The sequence below is a fragment of the Hyaena hyaena genome, unplaced genomic scaffold (genome assembly GCF_003009895.1).
Source record: "Hyaena hyaena isolate Hyena2069 unplaced genomic scaffold, ASM300989v1 scaffold_108, whole genome shotgun sequence".
Taxonomy (NCBI): Eukaryota; Metazoa; Chordata; class Mammalia; order Carnivora; family Hyaenidae; genus Hyaena; species Hyaena hyaena.
The window spans coordinates 2,113,557-2,139,519 of record NW_024080741.1 but is presented as its reverse complement, the minus strand read 5'-3'; the positions used below and the strand labels follow the sequence as shown (position 1 = coordinate 2,139,519).

General features: G+C 46.3%; 1 protein-coding gene across 4 annotated transcripts in view; it reads right to left on the bottom strand.

The window, feature by feature from the left end:
- Positions 1-25,685, bottom strand: part of SLC6A13 (solute carrier family 6 member 13) — a 37,550-nt gene extending 11,865 nt beyond the window's left edge. For 2 of the 4 annotated variants that reach the window (XM_039236364.1, XM_039236367.1), the window contains exons 1-8: positions 25,600-25,685; positions 25,088-25,163; positions 22,494-22,700; positions 11,085-11,219; positions 8,426-8,566; positions 3,408-3,492; positions 2,606-2,738; positions 1,596-1,730 (exon numbers count right to left, since the gene is read on the bottom strand). In XM_039236364.1, the coding sequence (XP_039092295.1) occupies positions 1,596-1,730; positions 2,606-2,738; positions 3,408-3,492; positions 8,426-8,566; positions 11,085-11,219; positions 22,494-22,695 (831 nt within the window). In that variant the 5' untranslated portion in view covers positions 22,696-22,700; positions 25,088-25,163; positions 25,600-25,685. Of the gene's footprint in view, positions 1-1,595; positions 1,731-2,605; positions 2,739-3,407; positions 3,493-8,425; positions 8,567-11,084; positions 11,220-20,119; positions 20,189-22,493; positions 22,701-25,087; positions 25,164-25,599 lie in introns of those variants that run through there. The other 2 variants (XM_039236365.1, XM_039236366.1) reach the window with 2 other exon arrangements.
- Positions 25,686-25,963: the final 278 nt, after the last annotated feature.

Genomic DNA, 25,963 nt, shown 5'->3' with positions numbered 1-25,963 from the left:
CTGGAGCATGAGAAAGCCAAACCAGAGTCTACCCTTGGCTTCAAATCTGCCCCTCGACTCTGCCCCCATGATGGACTCTCCATCACAACACTTTGGTCCCAGATAAGCCAAAGGGCTTATGATTCACAAAATAAAAATACACTTTGTTTGGGCACCCACTTACTTGCTGTGTGACCTTGGGCCTTGTTTGCTCATCATTCAATGAGGAGTTTGCACTAGATGGTCTCCGGGGTCCTTTTAGCTTCAACACCTACAGTTCTGTGGTTTGTTCCAAAGCCTGACTGCGGCCTTTGGGCCTCACGTGGAGATGACCCAACAGCAATCCTCACCTCCAATGTGCTCAAGAAGTGGGGGAGGGTGGGATAAGCCCATACCTCCCCCCCCCCCCAGGTAATTGAGCAATACCTAAGACGCAAGACTCCTGGACTCTCTGGGGGAGATTTTGAATGCAAGTGCTCTGGCTAATTCTGGGAGCCACAACAGGCCCAGTAGAATGCTGGTTGGGAGAGCTTAACTCTGCCAGCGTGGCTGGAAGACCTAAGAAAAATTCAGCTGCTGGATCACCCGAAAGCCTGTACGACGGGGACCCATCGCTTCTTCATGGGCTGAGCCCCCAGCCTCAGAGGAAAGTGTGGAATTGTGTGCCACTCCCTTTGCTCTTATTCCCCCTCGCAACTTCAGGGAATGTGCTGGTGACGCACTATTTACAATGTTTGCAAAGCCATCCAACGGTTAGTCTTTTCTGTGCTGGGAGCCTCCCGCCCTGTGTCTCTTCAAGGCCCCTTTCCAGGCTCAGAGAACTCCTCCAAGACCCAAGGGGAGGATCTCTAAATTGCATACACTCCCCAGGGAGGGCGGCCTCCGTGCCAGGGAGGCAGAGGCGGGGCACGTAGCTGGGCAACACATTTTAGGGGCTCTGGGGTGGAGCTTACCCACGCTCCCCTCCGGCCCTCGACACCTCCTGCCTTTGCCAGCTTTCAAAATGGCTGCCAAACATGAGAAGATAAGAAACCCGTCAGAGGCAGTGGCTTCTTATTTCAGGCCTTGCGTTATAAACCCCTCCAGTCAGCAAGCAGCAGCACCCCCTCCCTGTGCCAGGCCACAAGGAAGCTGGCTGAAGCAGACAGAGCGTGGGCACAGAGGAAGGGCCCAAGGGGAGGGAAGAGTCTGGGGCCTCCTGACAACTGACAGGAAACACAATACCAGCCCAGCTGACTGGGAAGGGCTGGGGATGCCTGGGAATGGGCCACGTGCCCACAGGGACGGAACCAGAGGAGCTGGGGGAGAGTGAAGAAATAGAGAGGAAGCTCAGTGTGAAAGGAGATCACCAAGAGAAAGAATGCAAAAAGGGGACAGAGTAGACGGTGGGGAAAGGGCCGCCACCTGTGAGTAAAAGGCCCCAAGGGACACGTCTCAGGCAGTCCTGAGAGGTGTGAGCCAAGCGGGGGACCACAAACAGCTGCTGACACATTTCTGGAGTCCGCGTACGCCACCGTGGATGCCTTGGGGTTTGGGCCAGGAGCGGGGATTCCCGACCACAGTGCACAGAGAAAGCCTTCAGAGTCACATGATGGCCCTTGTCTGTGGCTTCTTACCTGGGGATCCCACAGACGCGTGAGGTTTGGGTACAGGTAAAACTGAATTCCTTGGGCTGCCCCAGGCAGTGTCACCCCTCGAATTAACAGGACTACCAGCATGAGGTAAGGGAACGTGGCTGTGAAGTACACCACCTGGCCAAAGGGCAGATGAAACACAAGCAACCTGTGAGTTTAGAAGGAAGGGCCCCGAGACTCAGCAGCAGAAGCAGAAGACGGGAGCTCCCCACCCCCAACAGAAGAGGTCAAACGAGTGTCTCTCCCCCACTCAACCCTGCAGCTGTTCAGCTCTATCTGCCCTCTGCCTTAAGCTGCAGCCTCCTCATCCCTTTCTCCCTCCCACTTAAAGCACCCACCCTCCTCCCGACACATACCCAGTAAATACTTGTCGAACAACTGAATGAACTCAGGCATTCTCCCACCAAGTGTGCTCAGAATTACGGCAAGGGCTGTCAGGTATGAAAAGCGCTGTAACACATGATCCCTGTCCTCACAGAGTTTATGGGCTTAGCACACCCGAGCAGCCAGATTACGAAGGAAGCCTCGTTGGAGGCCTTCAGGGCACAAGTCCAGAAGAACTCAGAAAAGCCCTCTCACACCTCGTATACCCAAGGCAAGGAGTCCCTGCCCCCCAAGTTCTCAGGGTGTTTGAGAATCACTTTGAGATTAACAGTCTCGGGCAGATTCTTTTTCCAGAGAACTGTCGGATGAAACAGGAGCCACAAACTGTGTCCAGTTTGCAATGTGCCCACACATGTGGTGTATTCCAAGATCACATTCCATAGATCTGGAAGTGTCTTTCCTGCCTTTCTCTCCCCCTCCTTTCCATTCCATTTCCCCACGTACCAGAGTCTACACGATTGAATCAAGGAGAGGCACAGGATCAAGGAAGGGAGCCACACAAAGTCTTGGGATCATTCCCTCCTATCCCTGAGCAGGTGGTGACCAGGCCCCCCAGGGAGGGCACGGAGTCCTGGGATGAGAGGGGCCAGGAACTCTCCAGCACGGACCTTGCCTGTGGACTTGACCCCCTTCCAGATGCAGAAGTAGCAGATGACCCAGGCGAGCAGGAGGCATAAGGCCAGCTCCCAGCGCAGGGCCCCCAGGTGCTGGATGCCATCAGAGATCTTCAGGACTCGCCTCCTGGGGAAAGAAGGTTGAGCCGGGCTCCACTTTTGCTGCCAGCCTCAATTTTGTAGCCCGTGTGTCTCAGGCAGCGGAGCCAGGCCTCCAAGCTCTTGTCCAAAGGCTTGTCAGCTCTTTTCACTCAGATCCATGAGGCTCTCCTTTGCCCGGAGGTGGGGGTAGATATAAAGAGAGGCAAATATAAACTGTTCCCAGGTAAGTTTGCTCTGGGAGGCTGAGTACCAATTTAGCCTAGAGAGGGAGGTGCAAACACATATCTTCTCAACCAGGGTTTCGGGATGTATTTGATGTCAGGAATCATGTCCTAGGTGAATATCAATATTGGGGGGGTGGGGGCTAAGAGGCAATACCCATGCAGCAGAAGGGAGGAGGGTTAGGAGTGTGCACACACATGCATGTGTGCTAACATGCAGGTGGGTGCGTGGGGGAGGAGAGGCAGGCATGGCCTGAGGAGAGTTATAAAATTCTCATCTCTGAAACCCGTTCTGCATTAACCTCAAATACAAGCACCCCAGCAAAAAGGCCACTTAGGTGCCAGGGCCGCCAAAGAAGGAAATGGAAATTCTTCTCTCACTGTCCACTGAGGGTCAGCACTGCATGAGCCCGTTCCTGTGCCGTCCTTTCGAACACAACCCACACTGGGATGGGGAGGGGGGCCTCACTTACTCCCAGAACTCGATGACAGGAGACGTGGCGTTCTCAGAGGTCACGTTCAGGGAGCCATTGGTCCTCTGGAACTCTACACAGGATTCTACCCGTGGGTCCCAGGGAAGGAAGCAAAAAATAGATCATTGAATATTTGGCATGACTAAAGAGAGCGGTGCGAAATTCTAGGAGAATGGGGGAAGGCAAAGTATCTGGAAGGAACCAGGCTGAAGTTGTTCATACAAAACACCCTCAAACACAGGGTAAACTCAGCAACCTTACTTCAGCTTCTCCCACAGGATTGGACGTGTGGGCCTCTGAATGTTTGGGTACACATTCTTACTAAAGCATGATCGGGCGGCAGGAGGAAAGATAGTTCTGCACGCTATCTGCTTCGAAGTGTACAAATATTTCTAGGTCACTGCCTCGTGTAAAGTCACAACCTTTGAGGGATCATAAAAGTGCTTTCGAGGGAAGAGGAAGAGCAGAGCGGCCAAGAGCACTGACATAAGGTCAGAAAGTTCTGGCTTGAATCCTGACCTTCTGGATATTTGCTGTGAGGCTCTCTAACTTCACTTCCCTCAATTCTAGAATGCGTGTAGTGATATGCAGTTGTGGGCTTGAGAGGGGACTAAACGAAAACATGAGTGTAATGTGCCCAGTAAGTTGTGGTTCTTAAGTATCTGTATATGACGTTGGAGTTTCACAACAGGGCTCGCACTTTTTTTTACATTGGGTTAGTATAATAATCCTAGAGATACTAAGACTGTTTTCCCCATCGTACACATGAAGAAAGTGAATCTTCGTAGAAATGGCCGGTCCCAGCTCATAAATGACTAAGCGAGGACTAGAATCCAACTCAGCAAATTGTATGCCTTACCTTCAAAATACCTAGAAGCTGACCTTTTTCAGAATGGCCACTGCCAGCACCCTGGTGCAGGGCCTCTCCCTTTCACGGCTCCCAAACTGGCCTCCAGTTTCTACTACTGCCTCCCTCGTCAAATCTCCACACAGCAGCCAGAATGATTTGGTCAAAATGTAAGGGACTTTATGTCATGCCTCAGTTTAAAATCCTCCAATGAGCTTCCCATCCCATGCAGAGAAAAAAGCTGTAACCCTATAATCACCTCCAAGGCTCTTTTCAATCTACCTCCATCACTTCTTTTTTTTTTTTTTTTAAATAGTTCATTGTCAAGTTGGTTTCCACATAACACCCAGTGCTCATCCCCACAAGTGCCCTCCTCCATGCCCATCATCCCCCTTCCGCTCCCCCCACCCCCATCAGCCCTCAGTTTGTTCTCAGCATTCAAGAGTCTCTCATGGTTTGCCTCCCTCCATCTCCCCCACTATTTTTCCCCCTTCTTCTCCCCCACGGTCCTCCGTTAAGTTCCTCCTAATCCTCCTATACGTGCAAACATATGGTAGCTGTCCTTCTCTGCCTGACTTATTTCGCTCAGCATGACACCCTCAAGGTCCATCCACGTTGCTACACATGGCCAGATTTCATTCTTTCTCATTGCTATGTAGTATTCCCTTCTCTATATGAAACCACATCTTCTTGATCCATTCGTCTGTTGATAGACACTTTACCTCCATCACTTCTGACCTCCTCCCCCAGTGTTCCCCGACTCACCCACTCCAGCTACACTGACACCCTTGTTGTTCCTTGGATGCTGTAGGTACAGGGCCACCTCAGGGCCTTTGCACTGGTTGCTCCTTCTACGCAGTGTTTACCCCTGAAATCTCGGTGGCTGATTCACCCACCTTCTTCAGAGCATTACTCCTGTGTCATCTCAGTATAGCCTTCCCTGATGACTCTATTTAAAATTACACTTCTCACCCCTAAAACTCCCCGTCCCTCCTCCCTGTTTTTACTTTTCTCCCTTAAGACCTCTTCTAACATAATACATACTAAGCATTTATTTGGTTTATGGTCTGTGTCTCGCCACTAGAACAAAAATTCCATGAGGGCAGGAAGCTTTATTTTTGTGCATTTTCATAACCCCGGTGCTTAGATCAGAGCCTGGCACACAGTAGGAGCTCCATGAAATATCTGTTGAATGAATGTCAATTGAGCATCCTTTTCACTAAACCCTTTCTCTCTCCTTGAAGCTTCAGCACAGCCGGAAAAGTGTTGTTTCATCTTGACAGGACAAGATGTCCTATACTGTGAAAGACGCTAGGCTCTGAGTAAAACCAGACTCACTAGGAGAAATGTCAAAAATGTCAAGCAAAAGACTCAGGAATTGAATTTGCCTCAGAATTATCTCAGAGATCCCCCAGTCAACCCAAGGTATATAGGCCTAAAAGTGCCCTGAAGCAAAAGCCCTAGACCACCAAAAACTTGCAACATTTTTACAAAAGAAACTCCCTACGATCTGGATCAAATCACTGTCTGACAAGCTGGTTGTCAAGCATGATTTCAGTGTCTTTGGAAGGAAGGAAGGAAGGAAGGAAGGAAGGAAGGAAGGTTGGTTGAAGGAAAGAAAACAATATATAATAAAGAAAATATTAAAGTAAAACAGGTTTTTAAAATTGGACTCATTCAGGGACACCTGGGTGGATCATTCGGTTAACTCTTGATTTCAGCTCAGGTCATGATCTTGCCTTTCGTGAGTTTGAGCCTCACATCAGGCTTTGCACTGACAGTTTGGAGCCTGCTTGGGATTCTCTCTCGCCTTCTCTCTGTGCCTCTACCTCACTCTCCCCCCCCTCAAAATAAATAAACTAACCTAATAAAATAAAATTGGAGTACTCCAATGAATATTTTTTCAAATGCTTCTGAGGTAGCCAGCCCTGTGCTAGTCACAAAGGATACAGAGATAAAGATACCTTTTCTGTCCTCAAGATCTTGCTGATCTGTGGGAAAACCAGACCAACAGCCAGAAAGTAAGGCAAGTGCCACGGTAGGGTCAGGGCTCAGTGCAGGCACCAGTACATACATTTAAGAAGAACATGGAGCGCCTGCGTGGCTCAGTCGGTTGGGTGTGCCACTCATGATTTCCACTCAGGTCATGATCTCACGGTTCGTGAGTTTGAGCCCAGCGTCCAGCTCTGCACTCACAGCATGCAGCCTGCTTGGGATCCGTTCAAGCCCCTCCTTGCTCTGCCCCTTCCCTGCTTTCTGTCTGTCTGTCTCTCTCTCTCAAAAATAAATAAACTTTTAAAAAGGAGAAGGAAGAGGAGGAGGAGGAGGGGAACCTACTGAATCTTGGGGTATCAGGGGAGGAAGCTCCAAGGTTTGACTCTTCACTTGCAAAATGGTGGAATGAAGGCGGCAGACATCGGCAACAGAATGCCTAGGAAGGGGTCAAAAGTCTGAGGGCAAGAGGGGCCTTGCTAAACATTGCAAACTGTGCCTCCCTGGCAAGAAAAGGACTTGGGCTCCAGTTTGGAATTGACTACCTTGCCTGAACAACAGCAAAAAATTAACCACGGCACAGGTAGGGTTTGCTATCGGGCACAGAGAGATGCGGCACTGAGGTCCAAGCAGGACAGCTCTCTACGTGCTCTGTCCAATAGGGTGGCTTCCAGCCACGTGGGGATGTTTGCGTTGAAGTTCGTTAACATTAACTAAAAACTTTTTTTTAACTTTTTAAAAATGTTTTTATTTATTTCTGAGAGAGAGAGAGAGAGAGAGACAGCATGAGCAGGGGAGGGTCAGAGACAGAGGGAGACACAGAATCCGAAGCAGGCTGCAGGCTCTGAGCTGGCTGTCAGCACAGAGCCCGACGCGGGGCCTGAACCCACAAACCATGAGATCATGACCTGAGCAAAAGTCAGACGCTCAACCGAGTGAGCCACCCAGGCGCCCCTAAGTAAAAATTTTAAAATTCGGTTCCTCACACACGGTAAGCACATTTCAAGTCCTCGATAACACGTAGCTAGCAGCCACCACGCTGGATAATACAGAGAATATTGTCATTGTCACAGATAAGTTCTCTAGGACGGCACTAGGGATTTTTACGTGTTGTTGCTTTCAATCAGATAGACTCAGTAGTTCTGTGGCCATAGGCAGCTCTTATTGTCTTCCAAGAGAGTCACATGCAATCTTATAAGCACAGAAGAAATTAACTGTTACTATAAATTGTCATGAAGACATGCAAAACAGTTTATTCCCTGGTTAAATCCAGATGAACTGTGAGTTAGAAAGACCTAGGAGAGGGGGACCTGGGTGGCTCAGTCGGTTGAGTGTCTGACTTTGGCTCAGGTCATGGTCTCATAGTTCATGAGTTTGAGCCCCGTGTTGGGATCTGTGCTGACAGCTCAGAGCCTGGAGCCTGCTTCAGATTCTGTGTCTCCCTCTCCCTCTACCCCTAACCCAGTCATGCTCTGTCTCTCTCAAAAATAAATAAACATTTAAAAAATTAAAAAAATAGAAACACCGGGATGCCTGGGTGGCTTAGTTGGTTAAGTGTCCAACTTTCGCTTAGGTCATGATCTCGCGGTTCGTGGGTTCGAGCCCTGCGTCAGGCTCTGTGCTGACTGCCAGCTCAGAGCCTGGAGCCTATTTCGGAGTCTGTGTCTCCTTCTCTCTCTGACCCTCCCCTGCTCACGCTGTCTCTCTCTCTCTCTCTCTCTCTCTCTCTCTCTTTCCTAGAAATAAATAAAAATATAAAAAAAAAATAGAAACACCTAGGATAGTATCAGGAAGAAGCCAGGAGAAAGAAAAATAATGGACAAACAATACATATATACACCTAAGTAATCATACTTCAAACTGAATTAAGTAAATGGCTAAACTACATAAAAAGAAATCAATTCTATTTGCATAACACATGATTTCATAAAACATGAGTTGAAGACGTTATTACTTTTTGAGTATAGCTGACACACAATTGTTTTTTTTTTAAGTCGGTGACATTTTGTCTGGGATGCTGGTGAATTCTCACTCTGACCTTTGATCCAAGATATCCATGACCTACTTGGCAGATTCCCAGTATGTCCCAAGTTAGGGGTGAATATGCCCCGGACATAAAGATAATCTCAGCCTTGGTTCATGTGACAGTTAGAAATGGACTCTCTAGAGCTGACCTTACCTGTGTTCCACTCATGGTGGCAGCTTCCCCAGGGAAGGTCCACGGTGAAGCTGCTGAAGAGGTAGAAGAAGGCCCAGGCCAGGACAATGATGTAGTAGATGTTGAGGAGGATGACAATCATCTGGGAGGCGTAGCCAATGCCTGGAGGGGGAAACTGCAGAATTGGTCTAGGGACAGTGGACAGATACCTCACGCGCCACCCCTCCCAGCGTAGGAGGGGGTTTGTACTCCACTGTCAGCGCCCGAAAACATTGCTGGGCCCAGGCTTGTTGGCTCTCTTCTCAACCTCCCCAGCAGGTGAGGAGGGGCTTTCCTCTCTGCCTTTCATTGCTATGCTCTGGATTCCTGTGAACTTTCTTCGTTACCAGTTCTGAAAATTCCCTGATTTTCAATAGTTAATGTTCCCTGGAATTGGGCTGCTATCTATCTGAAATATAAAAACACATGTGAAGAGCAGAGACAGGGGCACCTGGCTGAGCTCAGCCCATAGAGCATGTGGCTCTTGATCTTGGGGTCATGAGTTCAAGCCCCACAGTGAGTGAGTGTTTAGAGCCGACTTGGAAAAAAAGAAAAAGAGCAGGAATAGGCAATTCACATAAGAAGAAATACAAATAGATGCTTCTTAATAATTGCAGGTGTGCAAAAGGAAACAAAGATGAGGTACCATTCTGTATAGCCAGTCCTAGTGAAATTTTTTTTACAAATGATGTAACTCAGTGATTTCCAAGTTTGTCCACATATTAGAAATACCTGAGAATATTTTTAAAAGTTCAAAGTCTGGACCAGACCCCAGACCAATTAAATCACAATCTCTGGAGGGTGGGGTACAGGCCTCAGGATGTTTTGAAGATCCCCAGGTGATTCCAACTTGCAGACAAGTTTGGGAACCGCAAATACCTTGGAGTCATTAAAGATAAAGGGGAAAGATGCTAACTCATTATCTAATGACATGGAAAGTCAGTATAACACTTCCATAGGACAATTTAATAAGACAGATCAAGAGACATCAATCCTAATCCTGGAAATTTATCCCAAAGAAATAATTCCCCCCAAAGAGGTGGAAAGCTATCTCAACAAATACACATGATAGCAGAATATAATAATTTTATAAGTAATTCAAAATAAGAAAAAGCCCAAAACAGAGAACTGTTAATTATGATATAACCACTCAACTGAAGTTTATGCAATCATTAAATTATTATTGTGTAGGGGCACCTGGGTGGCTCAGTTGGTTGAGCATCTGATTCTTGATTTCAGCACAAACAGTAGCATGGAGCCTACTTGGCATTCTCTCTCTCTCTCTCTCTCTCTCTCTCTCTCTCAACCTCTGCCCCTCTCCATCATTCATGTGCTCTCTCTCTAAAATAATAATAAAATAAAATATAAAATAGCTGTTGTGTAGAAAATGGAAAATAACACTAACTGAAAAGTGGAGACATAAACTGTTATATCCCAGATTAATAGATATGTTGGCTCTACACAGAGAGAAAGAATGAATGAAATAAACCCCCCAAACTGGAAACAACACAAATGTTCTTCAGTGGGTGATGGTTAAATGAACTGTGGTACACCCATACCATGGAATACTATTCAGCACTAAAAAACAAATGAACTCTTTATACAAGAGCCTGGATGGATCTCAGGGGCATCATGCTGAGTAAAATAGCTAATCTCAGAAGGCTATAGACTGTATAATTCTATTTATATAACATTCTCAAAATGACAAAATTATAGATATAGAGAACAAATTAGTGGTTGCCAGGGGCTAATGATGGGGCAGGAAGGGGTAAGTGTGACTACATAGGTGTAGCATGACAGAGATCTTTGTGATAATAGGACAGTCTGTATATTGATTGTGGTGATGGTTACACAAATCTACGTATGTGATAAAATAACACAGAATTATGTACATGCGTGTGTGTGTGCATGCGCGCGCACACACACACACACAAATTAGTGCATGGAAAATTGGGGAAATCTGAATAAGGTCTGTGGATAGTACCAATGTTAACTTCCAGGTCCTGATTTTTTTTAAGTAACATCTTAACATCTTGGGGAAAATTGGATGAAGGGTACATATGACCTCTCCATACTATTTTTGCAACTTTCTGTGAATATATATTACTTCAGAATAGAAACTTAAAGAAAATCCTATAGAAATATTGAAATAAAACATCCTGAAGTTTAAGTAGTGATTGTGTCAAGATGGTAGAATTATTAATGATATTTTTGTCATTTAAAATTCTCTTTATTTGTTTTGTAATTAATTAGATGTTTTGAAAAATACAAAATTACTGTTATACATTTGTAAAATATATAGCTAAAATAGCTTTGCGTTCTACTTACTTAATATAAAGTCTTTTCTCCCATCCTCATCCCCATCTTCTCCATTCTCTCATAGACTGGCTGATTAGCTCAGCATTGAGTCCACAGGTGGAGGGTTTAACATAAAGACACAGAGTCTTGAAGTCTGTGACGTTTTGTCTGTGATGCGGGTGAACTCTCACTCTGAACTTTGATCCAAGATTTCCATGATCTACTTGGCAGATTTCTAGTATTTCTCAAGTTAGGAGCACCACTACTAAACCACCCAGTCCTTCCAAATAAGGTTTAGAATCATGTACGTAGATGTCCTGGAATCAGGCACGGGGCTACTCACCCTCAAAGATGGGGCAAATCTTCCTCCAGGCTGTGATGCCTCCCTGGCTAGTGTACTGGCCCAGTGCTGTCTCCAAGAGGAAGACAGGAATGCCACAGGTAAAGAGGAAGATGAGGTAGGGGATGAAAAAGGCACCTGTGGGTGGGAAACAGGCTTTCCATTACCTGGCACTACCCTCCTCATAGTCCACATTCATCTTCTCCCATTACCACCCCACATTGCCAATCAGAATCCCCGGGTCTATGGACATGCAAAACTGCAGGGGACATCTGTCCAGATATCTGGAACCATAGCAGAGATCAAGAGTCACCAAGTTACCTAACTGGTCCTTCTTTTCACTGAAAGTTTCAATCTATACCTACCATGGCTTGCTCCCCATCGAACATCAATTATTACTTCAATTACACAGAACTTGTGGCAACAGCAAGGAGCTCATTGAATAATGGACATCCAGGGGCATTGGCACAGCCCACAGACCATAATTTTTTTTCAAGGAAATGACTGCTTTCAATGTTAGATTGAGTCGTGTAGCAGACTGAAATGAGATTTCCCTTTAGTAATCCTTTCTGCTTCTGTTTTTCATAATTATTGGCTGAGACAAAGGTACTGATGCTAGAAAAGCTGGCATTTTCTCCACTGTGGACCTCTACTTGTTGGCAGGGTAGATAGGGCAGGTCACAGAGTACCAGAGAAGAGAGAACTGCACATAGAAGGAGATACAAATTTCTGTAGAGAGTCCCCTTCTGGCTCTCATCTGAGGGCTGGTCAGCATCGACGTAGGAGGAAACGACCCCAAATAAGGTAAAAACCATTCAAAAAGATTGAGAGTAATGGTGCTTACACAAGGCTGGGAAGACTGCTGGCTCCCACTAGCCAGGCTGGATAGTCCCAGAATTCACAAGGCATTGGGAAGAGAAGGTATTTCTTCAGAAGTAGGGAATGATTAGCCCTGGACTGAGCACAGCTCTGGTTTTGCCTAACAGATCTTAGAAGCAAAACCTAAAAGTATCAAATAACTTCACTAGTCCCGATCAAAGCTCAAGAATTTTTATAGAAATATAAAAATCCCAATAAAAATACTCTTCAAAAATGAAAGGGAAGTAATACTGCTTAAGACAAGCAAAACCTGAAAGAATCCATCACCAGAAGATCTAATGTTAAAGAAAAACCTTCCGCCAGAGGGAAATGATGCCAGAGAGATATATGAATCTACACAAAGGAACGAAGAATGTTAGAAATGTTACATACACAGGTCAACATATAAGAATTTTTTTCTTATCACCCAAATCTCTTTGAAAAGCTAACTGACTGGTTACACAATGTAAGGTGGAGTTTATAACAGATGGAAAAGTAAAACGTGTACCAACAAGAGCACAAAAGTCGGGAGGAGAGAGATGGAAATGTATTATTGCAGGGTTCTTATATGTGAAGTGGTATAAGATCACTTGAGAGTGGATTGTGATAAATTAAAGATGTATGCTACAGGAGCACCTGGGTGGCCTAGTTGGTTGACTTGAGCTCAGGTCATGATCTCTCAGTTCATGAGTTCAAGCCCTGCATCAGGCTCTGTGCTGTCACCGCAGAGCCTGCTTCCGATTCTCTCTCTCTCTCTCTCTCTCTCTGCCCCACCCCCACTCCTGCTCTCTCTCTCTCTCTCTCTCTCTCTCTCTCAAAAATAAATAAACATTAAAAAAAAAGATGTAGGGGTTCCTGGGTGGCTCAGTCGGTTAATTGTCCGACTTCGGCTCAGGTCATGATCTTGCAGTTTGTGAGTTCAAGCCCCACGTTGGGCTCTGTGCTGACAGCTCAGAGCCTGGAGCCTGTTTCGGAATCTGTGTCTCCTTCTCTCTCTGACCCTCCCCTGCTCATGCTGTCTCTCTCTCTCTCTCTCTCAGAACTAGATAAAACATTTAAAAATTAAAAAAAAAAAAAAGATGTATGCTACAAAACCTAAAACAATCATTCAACTAACATAACAAAGGCATAATAAGTTCTCTAAGGGAGAAAGCCAACAATGGAATTAATTCAAAAGAAAGAAGAAGGATAGGAAAAGGGGAACAAAGAACTGATAGGACAAGTAAGAAACAAATAGCAAGATAATTTGACTTAAACTTCACTGCATGAATAATTGCTTTAAATGTAAATAGTCTAAATATCCCAAATAAAAGGCAAAGATTGTCAGAAAGGCTTCAAATTAAAACAAGCAAGGCTCAGCTATATGTTGCTTAAAAGAAATGCACTTTAAATATCAAGATATGAAAAGAAGGAAATCCTGCCTTTTGAGATTACATGGATGGACCTTGAGGACATTATATTTTCAGAGAGAGAATAACAAATCTGATTGTTCTCATTTATGGAATCTTAAAAAGCTAAATTTGGGGTGCCTGGCTGGCTCAATCAGAAGAGTGTGTGACTCTTGATCTTGGAGTTGTTAGTTCGATCCCCACGTTGGGTGTAGAGATTACTAAAACAAACAAACAAACAAACTTAAAAAAAATTAAAAACCCAAATCTGTGGAATTAAAGAGTATAACGGTGGTTGCCGAAGGTCTGGGAATAGGGGAAATGAGGGGATGTGGGTCAGGGTACACAAACTTCCAGCTATAAAATTAATACCTGGAGCCTGCTTCAGATTCTGTGTCTCCCTCTCTCTCAGCCCCTCCTCAGCTCACAATCTCTCTCTCTCTCTCTCTCTCTCTCTCAGAAATAAAGAAAAAACATTTTAAAAAAAATTTTTAAGAGGCGCCCGGGGGGCTCGGTTGGGCATCTGACTTTGGCTCAGGTCATGATCTCGCAGCTTGTGAGTTCGAGCCTCTCATCGGGCTCTGTGGCAACAGCTCAAAGACTGGAGCCTGCTTCAGATTCTGTGTCTCCCTCTCTCTCTTCCCCTCCCTTGCTCACGCTCTGTCTCTCTCTCTCGAAAATAAAAAACATTAAAATTTTTTAATGAATTAGTTCTGGCAATCTAGTGTACATAGCATAGTGACTATAGTGAGAAATACTATATTAAATACTTGAAAGTTTTTAAGAGAAGAGATCATAAGTGTTATCATCACGCACAAAAAAAAAGATAATTATGTGAGAGAATGGAAGAGTCAAATAAACTTATTCTGGTAATCATTTCAGTAGATATGTGTGTCAAATCATCATGTTGTATGCTTTAAACTTACATATGTCGTATGTCAATAGTATCTCACTAAAGCTGGAAAAACATATTTTTGAAAAACAGGTCTGTGATTGCAGTGGGATAGGGTAGCAAAGGCAGGAGATGGGAGAAAGGGACAGGAGGAAATTTGGGGAAGCAATGAATATGTTCATTATCTTGATTGTGGCAATGATTTCACGGGTGCGCATGTCAAAACTTATCAGATTGTATACTTTGAATATGTACATTTTATCGTAAATCAAGCTACCTTAATAAAAGGGTTTAAAATGAAAGTTAATGGAGAATAGAATTCTCCAGTTCTTCACCTTTCAAATCTCTGCCCTGTAGTCTACACATCCATAAGTAAGGCACTGAGGAAGGCACCTGATTACTACAAGGGCAAAGAAATAAAGATCATAAATATCTCAGCCTAATAAGTCCATAAGTCAACCCAAGACTTGTTGAGTAGGAAACAAAAATTAGGGAAGAGAGAACTTAGTAGCTGATATGGACAGTTACTGCTCAGAGTTGGAAGCATGGCAGAAAAAAAGAGAACAGAGAGAGACCCAAACACCAAGAGAAAGAGAATTTTCGTCCAACTCAAGCCCCTCCTCCCCATCTTTATGTTACCAGCTCTTTCCCAATAAACCAAGCCAAAACCCACCAAACGGTGGGCTCCATGGTCAGCTCTCCTCTCCTCCTCTGCCGCTTTGAGCACATGGGCAGCAGGCCACAAGGGGCAAGGCCCACACTCAACAAGCAGGGCCACTGGCCCTACAAAAGGAAGGGGTGAGGGGAGTGATGACGCCCAGAGGGACCCAGGTGCAGACAGAGAAACCTATGGGGCACTCTGTCTCTTTCCCCACAAGCCCCAGTCACCACCATTAAAAGATGAAGCTAGTCCAGGGGCGCCTGGATGGCTTAGTCGGTTAAGCGTCCGACTTTCGCTTAGGTCATGATCTCACGGTTCGTGGGTTGAAGCCCCGCGTCGGGCTCTGTGCTGACTGCCAGCTCAGAGCCTGGAGCCTATTTCAGAGTCTGTATCTCCCTCTCTCTCTGACCCTCCCCTGCTCACGCTGTCTCTCTCTCTCTCCTAGAAATAAATAAAAAATATTAAAAAAAAATTAAAGATTAAAAAATCTTATCTTTAAAAAAAAAAAAAGATGAAGCTAGTCCTAAAAGTGGGGGATGGCGTTCAGTTACCTGCGGGTTAGTCTCTTTCCCCAAATTCTAACATGTCCTGGCCTATTTCCCCATGAGATGAGAGAGGCCACTGCCCAACCTAGACAGAAATCATTCTGCAGGCCATCCTTCACAGAAGCAGCACCCTCCGTGATATCATCTGTAACGTTCCAGCTAATATTTTAAAACAGAAACAGATGAGATTCCACATGAGCAACACAGCAGTGAGCATACGTGAACAGTTACATGCGGCAGTCAACACTTATCTGACCACTCCTGGGGACTGAGTAATTCACTGTAAGTGGTGACAAATTATCACACACTAAAATAACTACTACTCTTATATGGAGGAAGAAAGTGTTCCTCGCATCTCTCTGTTCTTATGTACTGACAAGCTGCAGCAAGGTGACCAGTTCTCCCTGAGGCCGGGTACCATTGAATCCTCTTTGCATTGTTCTTCCTTTGGTCTAGAGCTGCCCTTCCCCCACAGCCCACTCCTCTAAGATCCTATTCCTAGAAATTTACCCAAGGGATACAGAAATGCTGAGGCATAGGAGCACATGTACCCCAATGTTCATAGCAGCACTCTCCACAATAGCTAAAACATGGAAAGAGCCTAAGTGTCCATCAACGGACGAATGGATCAAGAAGATGTGGTTTATCTATACCATGGAATACTACATGGCAATGAGAAACCATGAAATCTGGCCATGTGTAGCAACATGGATGGACCTTGAGGGTGTTAGGCTGAGCGAAATAAGTCAGGCAGAGAAGGACAAATATCATATGTTTGCACATATAAGAGGATTAAGAGGAACTTGACGGAGGAACAAGGGGGAGAAGAAGGGCAGAAATGGTGGGGGAAAGGGAGAGAGGCAAACCATGAGAGACTCTTGAATGCTGACAAAAACTGAGGACTGATGGATGTGGGGGGGAGGAGGGATGGGCATGGAGGAGGGCACTTGTGGGGATGAGCACTGAGTGTTATGTGGAAACTAATTTGACAATAAACTATTTGTAAAAAAATAAAATAAAATAAAATAAAATAAAATAGTGAACTCCCCAAGGAGAAAAAAAAAAAAAAGATCCTATTCCTAGAGACCCAGCTGCGGGACATTCTGCTGTAGCTTCCCATGCAGTCTCCAGGCATTCCAGGAGTTGAGGAACTCAGTCTGCTGGCAGACAGGTCCAGGGAGCTGGAGAGATCCCAGCGGAAGACTGGTTCTGAAGCCACCAGGATCTGGGTATCTGGGAACTGAAGATCAGAAGCAGGGAGGGCTTGGAGGTTGCGGCGGCGGGGTGGGGGTGGGGGGAGCAAGGAAGAGGGAAGCACCTGTCCTCACACAAGGTGATTAGTCTCCAGCTGCTGTTCTATGACTAGCAAAACCCAAAGATTCTTAGCACAAGTGACCTGTGCCCCCGGGTTCTTAGCAACCTGGTCGTAGAAATTGTGGGAGCGCCTAGGTGGCTCAGTCAGTTAAGTGTCTGACTCTTGATCTCAGCTCAGGTCTTGATCTCAGGGTCATGAATTCAGCCCCATGTTGGGTTCCACAGCTGGCGTGGAGCCTACTTTAAAAAAATGAAATTAAGGAGTGCCTGGGTGGCTCAGTTGGTTGAGAGTCCAACTTCGGCTCAGATCATGATCTTGCAGTTCGTGGGTTCGAGTCCTGCGTTGGGCTCTGTGCTTACAGCTCAACACCTGGAGCCTACTTTGGATTCTGTGTCTCCCTCTCTCTGCCCCTCCTCCACTCGTGCTCTCACTGTCTCCCTCTCTCTCTAAAATAAATAAACATGAAATTTTTTTAAATGAAATTAAGTATAGGGGTGCCTGGCTGGCTCAGTCAGAGGAGCATGAGACTCTTGATCTTGGGGTTGTGAGTTTGAGCCTCATGTTGGATATAGAGGTTATTTTAATAAATCTTTACAAAAAAGAAATTAAGTATAAAATGTTTGGCAGATGGTCTTTTTCTCTGGGTTGACATTGGCAGGCAAGTAATTTAAATTCCCTCATGGCAGAGTTGACTCCTATTGCCAAAACCCTCTCCTACCACCTTGCCCCAACATCATGCCTTTTGAGTTATCCAGAGACATATCATCCACATGGCTAGAGCTTTAAGGGACAGGGTCTGGTGGAAAGTCACGTTTGATTTTCCCTCCAGGGAACTGAGGGCAGAGAGCTTGAGAAATAGTTCTTTGGCCACTTTGCCAGTCAGAGACCCAACCCCACCACCATCAGACGCACCGGGCACACTGTCACTCATATTGGCTTATTCCTCACCAGAAGGGAGAACACAGAGAGCAGAAATGTACTTTGCCCACTCCCAAGTTTTGCCCAAATAACCCGCATTTCCTATTTCTAATTATTTTCTTCCCCCATTACCTTGAACCTGCTGCAAACAGTCTTTGCCCTGACATACCACTGGGACTGCTCTTACAAGGTTACCAAAGGCCTCCATGCTACCAAAGCCAACACTTCATTCTCTCTCCATATCTTTCTTAGCTTATCTGCAGCATTTGATGCTTGCCTCCCCAAACACTTCATCATCCTGGTATCATCCTTCTTCACTGGTTTCTCCTTTTCTGTCTCCTGACAGTCACTTCCCTTCCTTCACTTCCTAGTCCTTGCTCTCTTTTATCACCATCAAAATTCTAATCACTCTCAATTTGTATCTCCCATCCACATCTCTCTCACAGACTCCAGACTCATATGTTTTACTGCCTAGGCGACATCTCCACTTGATATCTAACAGATATCTCCACTCAGTGTTCCCAAAACTCAACTCCTGATTTTCTTCTTCAAACCTGCTCCTCTAATGGCCTTCCACATCACAATAAATGGCAACTCCTTCCTTCTCAGTGCTCAGTCTACAATCCTTGGGCCGCTGAAACCAGGCAGCAGCAGTGGAAGTGATGAGAGGTGTCAGATTCTGCATATATCATGTGGGGTCTCCGGTTCCAGGCATTCTCTGTCGGCAGCCAGAGTCCAGGGAGCTGAAGGGGTTCCGGCTGAAGACTCACACTCTGAACCCCCCAGAATCTGGGTATTTAGGTAGATCTAACAGTCTGGGGGTGGGGGTGGGAGGTAGAGGAATCAAGGATGACTCCGAAATCTTTAGCCTTGTAATTGGTCTGCTTCTGCCCTGACTTGTGTACAGTCAGTTCTCAACGGTAGCCAGAGAGATTATTTTAAAATGTAAGATCATGCCGCTTCTGCTCAAAACTCTGCCCGGTCTCCCCCGTGTCACTAGAGCAAAAGCCAAAGTCTTACAATAGCTGACAAGGACCTACATGATCTGCCACCCTCGTCCTATTTCCTTCTCTGACCTCAGCTTCTATTTACTCCCCTCCTCGCAACTCCTCAAATAAGCCAGTCAGCCTCTTGCTTTATGACTATTAAATCTTTTGTGTCCTCTGCTTGAAACACTTTTACCCTCAATATCCACATGCCCAACCCTCACACTCCTGGCAAACCTGTGCTCAAATGTTCTCCATGTACTTCCCCCATCCTCACACACACACTCCTGATCCCCTTTACCCAGCTCTACGTGGTTTTATCCATGGCACCATTAATTTCTGATATGCTAGATAATTTTCTTATTTACTACATTTATTGTTTATCGTCTGTCTCCCTCTTCTAGAACACAAGCCTCACAAGGACAGGGAATTGTTCTGTTATGTTGGTAGACGTAGCCCAACAGCTTAGAATAGTTCTAGGCAAATGGTGTATATCCAGTAACTGCTGTTGAATGACTCAGGCTGGGTCGGGGCTTGGTGGGCTGTGTGCTGGGGCAACTGGCTGAGATTGGAGACTCCAGAAAGCTATTTGGGGGTGGACTGGCCACAGGTCCCGGACAGCAGGGAGGGTGCTCACCTAGGAGATGATTGAGGCAGGCATCTCCTTCATCCATTTCCCTGAAAAGCCTGCCAGTTTCTTCTGATTTTAGGTGAGCTTCTTTAAATCATTATCTCAGCTTCTCTGGTCTTCAACTCTAGTGTTTAACTAATTTACCTGCTTTTGTATCATATTCTTGCTTCAGCCCTTTTTCTGCTCTGGAACTCACTTCAAATTGGATCTACCAAATGTTAAAGCTAGAAGGAACCCGAGAAGACATCATTTATATTTTTTAAGTTTGGAACTGAAATTATGTTTGGGGGACTTTTTCATCTCTGAGTTGGACAAATATTGATAATAATAAAGGGCCTTATCTTCCCATCCTGCCCCAAGCACAAAAGTGGCTATTTAGAGCTAGGAAGTTGAAGAAAGGGCCCAGAAGCCCAGAAGCAGGCTGACAGGGCCTGTTACCTGAGTATGATACACCCCTGAGGACCCCAGCATCCTTCTCCAGAACTTGCTCAGAACATTCCTCTTATTCCCTGGAGTCCAAGCCCCAATTGGAGGACCATGGGTTTAAATAAAATCACTAAAGCAGGAGGAAAAGGGTCAAGTCAATGTAAGTGGTCTCCATTCTCCTCACCTTCCTTCCCTATACTGGCAGCAAAGGGTCAGAAAAAGACATCAGTTTGCTCCTTGACAGACAAGGGGGTGAGAACAGGAAGTGTGGGGGCCCGTTCTCTGTGGGAACTTTGCTTTGCTGCAAGATGAGGGGGGTTGAGTGGTGACAGAAAGTTTAAACTGCTGGGAACACCAAAACCCAGGCATATCTAGGTCCCTCTCATGAGCACACATCTCCTCAGTTAGTCCCCCTTACCTTGGCAAAGGAGGCTTTCCATTAATTCCCCCGGTGGCCCTGGATGACTCATGCCCTTCAGAGCAAACCTGGGCATCAGCCTCTAGCTCCAAAGCCCCTCAGAACACTTCCCTCCAGCTGCTGTCATCCATCAAGGAAAAGAGGAGTCCTAAGACCCTGCACTTGATCAAGGGAAGAGATAGTGAGTGGAAGTGTTAGGGATTAAACAGAGAGTTTGACTGGATCCAGGACCCCTGAAAATGTCTCCACTCTCGATTGGAATCAGCATGCTGGAAGGCAGGCTCTCTCCAGGGAGGAAGCAGCCGCAGCCATCACACCCACCCCCTGCCCTCACAAGCCCATCGCAAGGACAAAGCCCCCCCCCCCCCCTGATTCTCTTCTCCTCTTGGGCCTGCATTTCCCCGGGAGACAATGTCACACACTCCCAGGCATACACAGACTCACCACAAAGCCCCAAGGCAGAGCTCACCTCCAAACACTGCCGGGCAATCTCCCCTCAACAGGGTCAGCCCATACTCCCCACTGCCTCCTTGGCTTACAGCTCCCTTGGCTTCCCCTTTTTCAGCCCAGCTGGACCTGCATATCACTCCCTCCCACTTCTTCGTGCCTCTCCTGCTAATTCCCAGGCCAACCTTTACCCAATTCCAGAGAGGCTTGGGGAAAGCCGCTCACCTCCTAATCTTCCTGCCATGTGAGGAGCTAAGCTGGTTACTAGGCTCCAGATATAGAGTCCCAGTGGCCAGCTTTCACCCCCAGGCTTCTCCTCCTCCCTGGACCAGCCTCGTCCCTCCACCCAGCTCTCTGAAGGGAAGCATGTGGAGTGTCCCAGGCTATGTTCAAAGTGGGAAGACCTCTCACCTTCCCTCACAGGGCACATGGAACAAAGTCCTGTGATTTCAGGCTGCTGGCCAGAAATCCTTGGGAGGAAAGGACACATCAGCCCATTACCGCCCCCCCCCCACCCCCGGAAACATACAAATTAACTTCCAGCTCCACAGCCAATCCTCCAATTGCCACAATCCTGAGAATAGACTCCATGGGTTCAGAGGACCTCTGTACCCCCTACCCCAGCCCTCCCACGTCCACTGCCCAAAACCACTGGGAGACTGAGCTCGATGCATTTGGAAAGGCTCCTACTCCCCTGCAAAACGGTAGGTGTAACATTAGGGTACCCTCCAAGCCTCATGGCCCACAAAATAACCACTGCCCTCAGCATTTCCCCGCGTTACCTACCTCTTCACTTCCGCCTCCTCCAGCCCAGGCTGCAACCTCACGTCCAAACCAGATCAGGGAACCCCAACACCTAATAGCTTTACCCATCAACAAGGGGGTCTTCGTAACCTGCTGCTCAGCCAGAACACTTCAGCACCTGAGGAATCTCTCCAGGGCTTCCTACAGAGGCCTGGGATTCCCTGAAAGTGAGTTACTGGTCGGAAAATTACCACCACTGCTGTGGGGTAGCAGAGTTACCCTAGGAGGCTGGAAGGGGGGAAAGGAATGAGAAGCCAAAAAAGACCTAGGAAAGAGTTAGAGTTAATGCTGCATACACACAAACTTTCAGTTGGAAATTTTGAAGGAAGAGCCACTATATCAAAGGTTATGACACTGATAGGGTTGGGTAATGACAGGCTTAGAGAATGTCATGATGCCAGCAGAGTAGGGAAAGACACAAAGACTAAGGAGTCTCAAGACCACAGGACAGTTCAGTATCAACATTATCTTCAACGTAGCTACCATTTATTAAGCACTTTACACAAATTGCCTCTAATCCTTACAGCAACTTGAAAGGCAGGTACTACTATCTGAATTTGCAGGAACAACAGCTGAGGCTCTGAGGGCTTCAGTCACTTGCCCAAGACTACACAGAGCGCCAGAATCCGAATTCTGATCCATCTGGCTCCAAACCCATGTTCATATTTCTATGATGCCATACCATTCTAGAAAGACCCCTGGGGGGCGCCTGGGTGGCTTAGTCGGTTAAGCGTCCGACTTTCGCTTAGGTCATGATCTCGCGGTTCGTGGGTTCGAGCCCCGCATCGGGCTCTGTGCTGACTGCCAGCTCAGAGCCTGGAGCCTGTTTCGGAGTCTGTGACTCCTTCTCTCTCTGACCCTCTCCTGCTCACACTCTCTCTCTCTCTCCTAGAAATAAATAAAAAACATTTAAAAAAAAAAAAAGAAGAAAGACCCCTGGGAGAGGCATGTAATCTGTCTAATTAGTCTCCTGTAACCAGTCTCCTGCAGTGTCCTTACTGACTTGTAAGGGTCTGTCCAACTCCAGCATTCTATGCACTCATGGGACCCAGAGGGGCAGTAATTACAGGAGATGGAGACATCCTCCTTCCAGGGATGGGTGGGGTGACTCAGTGGCTCTCACCTCCCCCATTTTTGTAGCAGAGATAGGGAAACCTCCAGACGTTGCCTAGGCCAATGATCTCCCCAGCTACTGACAGCACAAACTCCATCTTGTTGTTCCAGTGCCCCCGCTCCAGGGTGCCATCTTCCTTCACCTTTTCCACGACCGGGTACACTGGTTTTGTCTCCCCATTACTGGCTGTGCTCGAGATCCTGTTATCCATCCCACCTGAAAAACAAGCAGAGTGATCTATCACTGCTGGGAACCTTGAGAGGAAAGCCTTCCCCTTCCTTCACTGGCAAATTCCCGAGGGAAGAAGCGCACTGGGAGAAAGTAAATTCCTACCCCCTTGCCTGTAGACCCATGTCCTCCTTAGCGTCTCTTATTGGTAAAGCCCGGGTAACAGCTGCTGAGAATGTATATTCCTTTACTATTCAGGAAGAAAGCATTGATACTGAAGTATAGATATTTCTTCCACTAAGCAGGTCCTCTTGGGTTGGGGCTTGTGGATATGGAACAGTTCCCATGGCCTCTGGGTTGTCTAAGTTCTCCACACCACCCTACAACCAGCTTTGTCCGTGTTTGCACATGCTCCAATTTCTGTATTCTGTATGGGGACAGAGGGAAGGATCCTCAAAGCCACCAATCTCCCGTGCAGGAATTTACTCTAGGGAAGTAATTGTGACTGTGGATACAGATTTGACATTGAGGATGTTTATTGTTTACAGCAGCAAAAAATTAGAAAGCACACGATGTCCCCAAATGGCAAACAGGGTAATAAATTATGGCCCGTAGATACAACGGACCACTGTATAATCATCAGCAATTGTGTTGCAGAAGAAAGTATAATGAAATGAAGGTGTTCACAATATGTGAAGTGAAAAGTTATAAAATAGCACATATGATATGATCATGCTTGGAAAACATTTTATAAAGCGTATGCATTAAAACATTAGGATAGCCACCAAAACATTTCTCTCTCAGTGGTTGGGTTATAGGAATATTTTCCTTATTTCTATTTTCTATGTGTTCATCAAAGAACATGATTTATTTTGTAATATATCTAAAATAAAAGCAAGTTTATAAAAAATCCTTCCAGGGGTGCCTGGGTGGCTCAGTCGGTTAATGTCCAACTCTTAATTTCAGTTCAGGTCATGATTGCATGGTTTGTGAGTTTGAGCCCTGATTCAGGCTCTGCACTGCCCCACCTTTATCTCTCTCTCTCTCTCTCTCTCTCTCTCTCTCTCTCTCGCTCTCTGCCCCACCCCTGAGCTTACTCTTACTCTCTCTGTCTCTCAAAAAAAAAAAAAAAAGAAAAGAAAGAAAAAGTCCTTCCAAAGGCATGGGAGAAGCTGAGTGGGCCCTGGAATCTGAATTAAGACGGGCTAACCTTCCCAGCTATCCTTCTACCTGCCCCTGAAGTCACCATAAGAGAAAGATGAATTATCGGCTCTTTTTCTTTGTTGGTGATGACACATGTGGGAATCTGTTTCAGTAGAGAAGACAACATGGAATGACTAAAGAGCCACAGTTCCAAACGCTCCCCTGCCCTATTCGAGACTCTTGCCGAGATTAAAGATAAGATGGGGTATGGCTCACATGGAGAGAGCAACTACTATGAAGGACTTTACATATACTTATTTCATTTAATCCACACAACCACCCTGAAATGTAAGCAGTGTTAGTTCTGCTTTGTAAATAAGGAAGGTGCCACTCAGAGAGGTTAAATGACATATCTGTTGCCATATAGTGAGTAAATTGCACAAGTGAGACTTGAACCCACTCTGTCTCTGATCTTTCAATTAAATCTCTCAATTACATTGGCTGCCCAGGCTTATCAACATGTCTACTTTTTAATTATTATTATTTTAGAGAGACAGAGAAAGCATGAGCAGGGAAGAGGGGCAGAGGGAGGGACAGAATGAGTGAGAATCCCAAGCAGGCTCCACAATCAGCGCAGAGCCCTACACGGGGCACGATCCCATGACCCTGGGATCATGACCTGAGCTGAAATCAAGAGTTAGACGCTTAACCAACTGAGCCACCCAGGTGCCCCTCAGCATGTCTAAATAAGCATCTACTAATGACTCTCATGGTTTTTCACAGTGGCCCCTTTTCTGGAGAAGTAGGCAGAAGTTTTTGTACCCCTCAAGAAAAATTTATGTTACAGAACTTTCTCATTGGGAGCCGCATCTGGCCAGTTTCTCCTATGGCTCAGTTTCCCCAGCAGGGCTACCTTAAGGATTCAAAAAGTTAGGGAGAAAGTCAAGGAACAGTAGGTATCTTTGCTTATTTAATAAATTAGGGAACAGTCTCCAAAGATTGTGAGCTAAGAAGGAGAAATCCAAGCAGCTGGTCCCAAGAAGCTTTCTCTGTCCTTTTGAGAAGGTTGTCTAACTAACGTCTTGTGCTGGTTCTCGGCCTCCCTTTACCATCCGATGGGTGTCTTCCTATGGCGACACGCCATCTCCCTCCACTCCTTCATCCTCCCAGACCCTAGAAGAAACAGGAGCCTGATCCTGGGTCCCTTGCCTCGTTACACGACTGTTTCTCAGAGGTCGCATGGTGCAGTAAAAAGGTCCTGAGCTGTAGAGTCAGACAAGCCGGGTACGAACCTTAGCTCTGTGCTGTACCACTCGCTGCCTGACTTCAGGGAAGTTAATTAGTGACTCTGAGCCTTAGTTCACTCATCTGTAAAAGTGAGAAAGATTAGATGAGGTTAGGTACATAAAGTAAAGGACTTAGCAGAATAACAGGTACCCAAATGTGTATTTTCTTTCAATCTTGTCAAAGGGTTGTTCACTATCTCATTTCACAGAAAAGAAAGCCTTCCTTTCTGCGCAATCTATTCTCGAAATCTCTTTCTCGAAATCACATTGTGCCTTAAGTCAACAGCCACTGCAGTTTCAGAAAGCCAAGAATATAGCATCTAGGCTGTGCACGTGCTCACATAAATGTCAGAAGCGTGTTTTCCAGGAGGATCAAGAAGTCCTTTGCTCATAAGTCCTATGATCCCACCAACCTGTAGTCTGAGATCCAGAAACAGAAAAATGAGAGAAAAAGAGACAGAGAGGGAGTGGGGTGGGGGGAGGGCGGTGGGGGGCAGGGGAGAGGACATGTTACGAACCTTATTGCAGTTGCTGCCAGAGGTCCGGTCAGGGGTAGAAGAATTATCTAAGGGGGAAGGGGAAGGTGCTGGCTATTTAAAGTGTGCTTCCAACTCCTCTGCCGCACTTGCACTTGTAATTCTAAACTTGGCCCAGCCCACATTCCGCCTCCTGCCTCCCCACCCCACTTTCCCTCCCCTGAGCACCAGACTTACTCACACACGAGTGATTTCACAGGCTGGGGAGTGCGAGCACACCCTTGCAGGTCAGGCCAGTCGCTTGTGAGGCTGGGAAGCAAGCCTTCTCCCCCAGAGCTCACGTGTCTTGCCCTGGCAACCTCAGGGTCCCCCTAGAGGGATTCCACCTTCCCCCTTTCTCTAACCC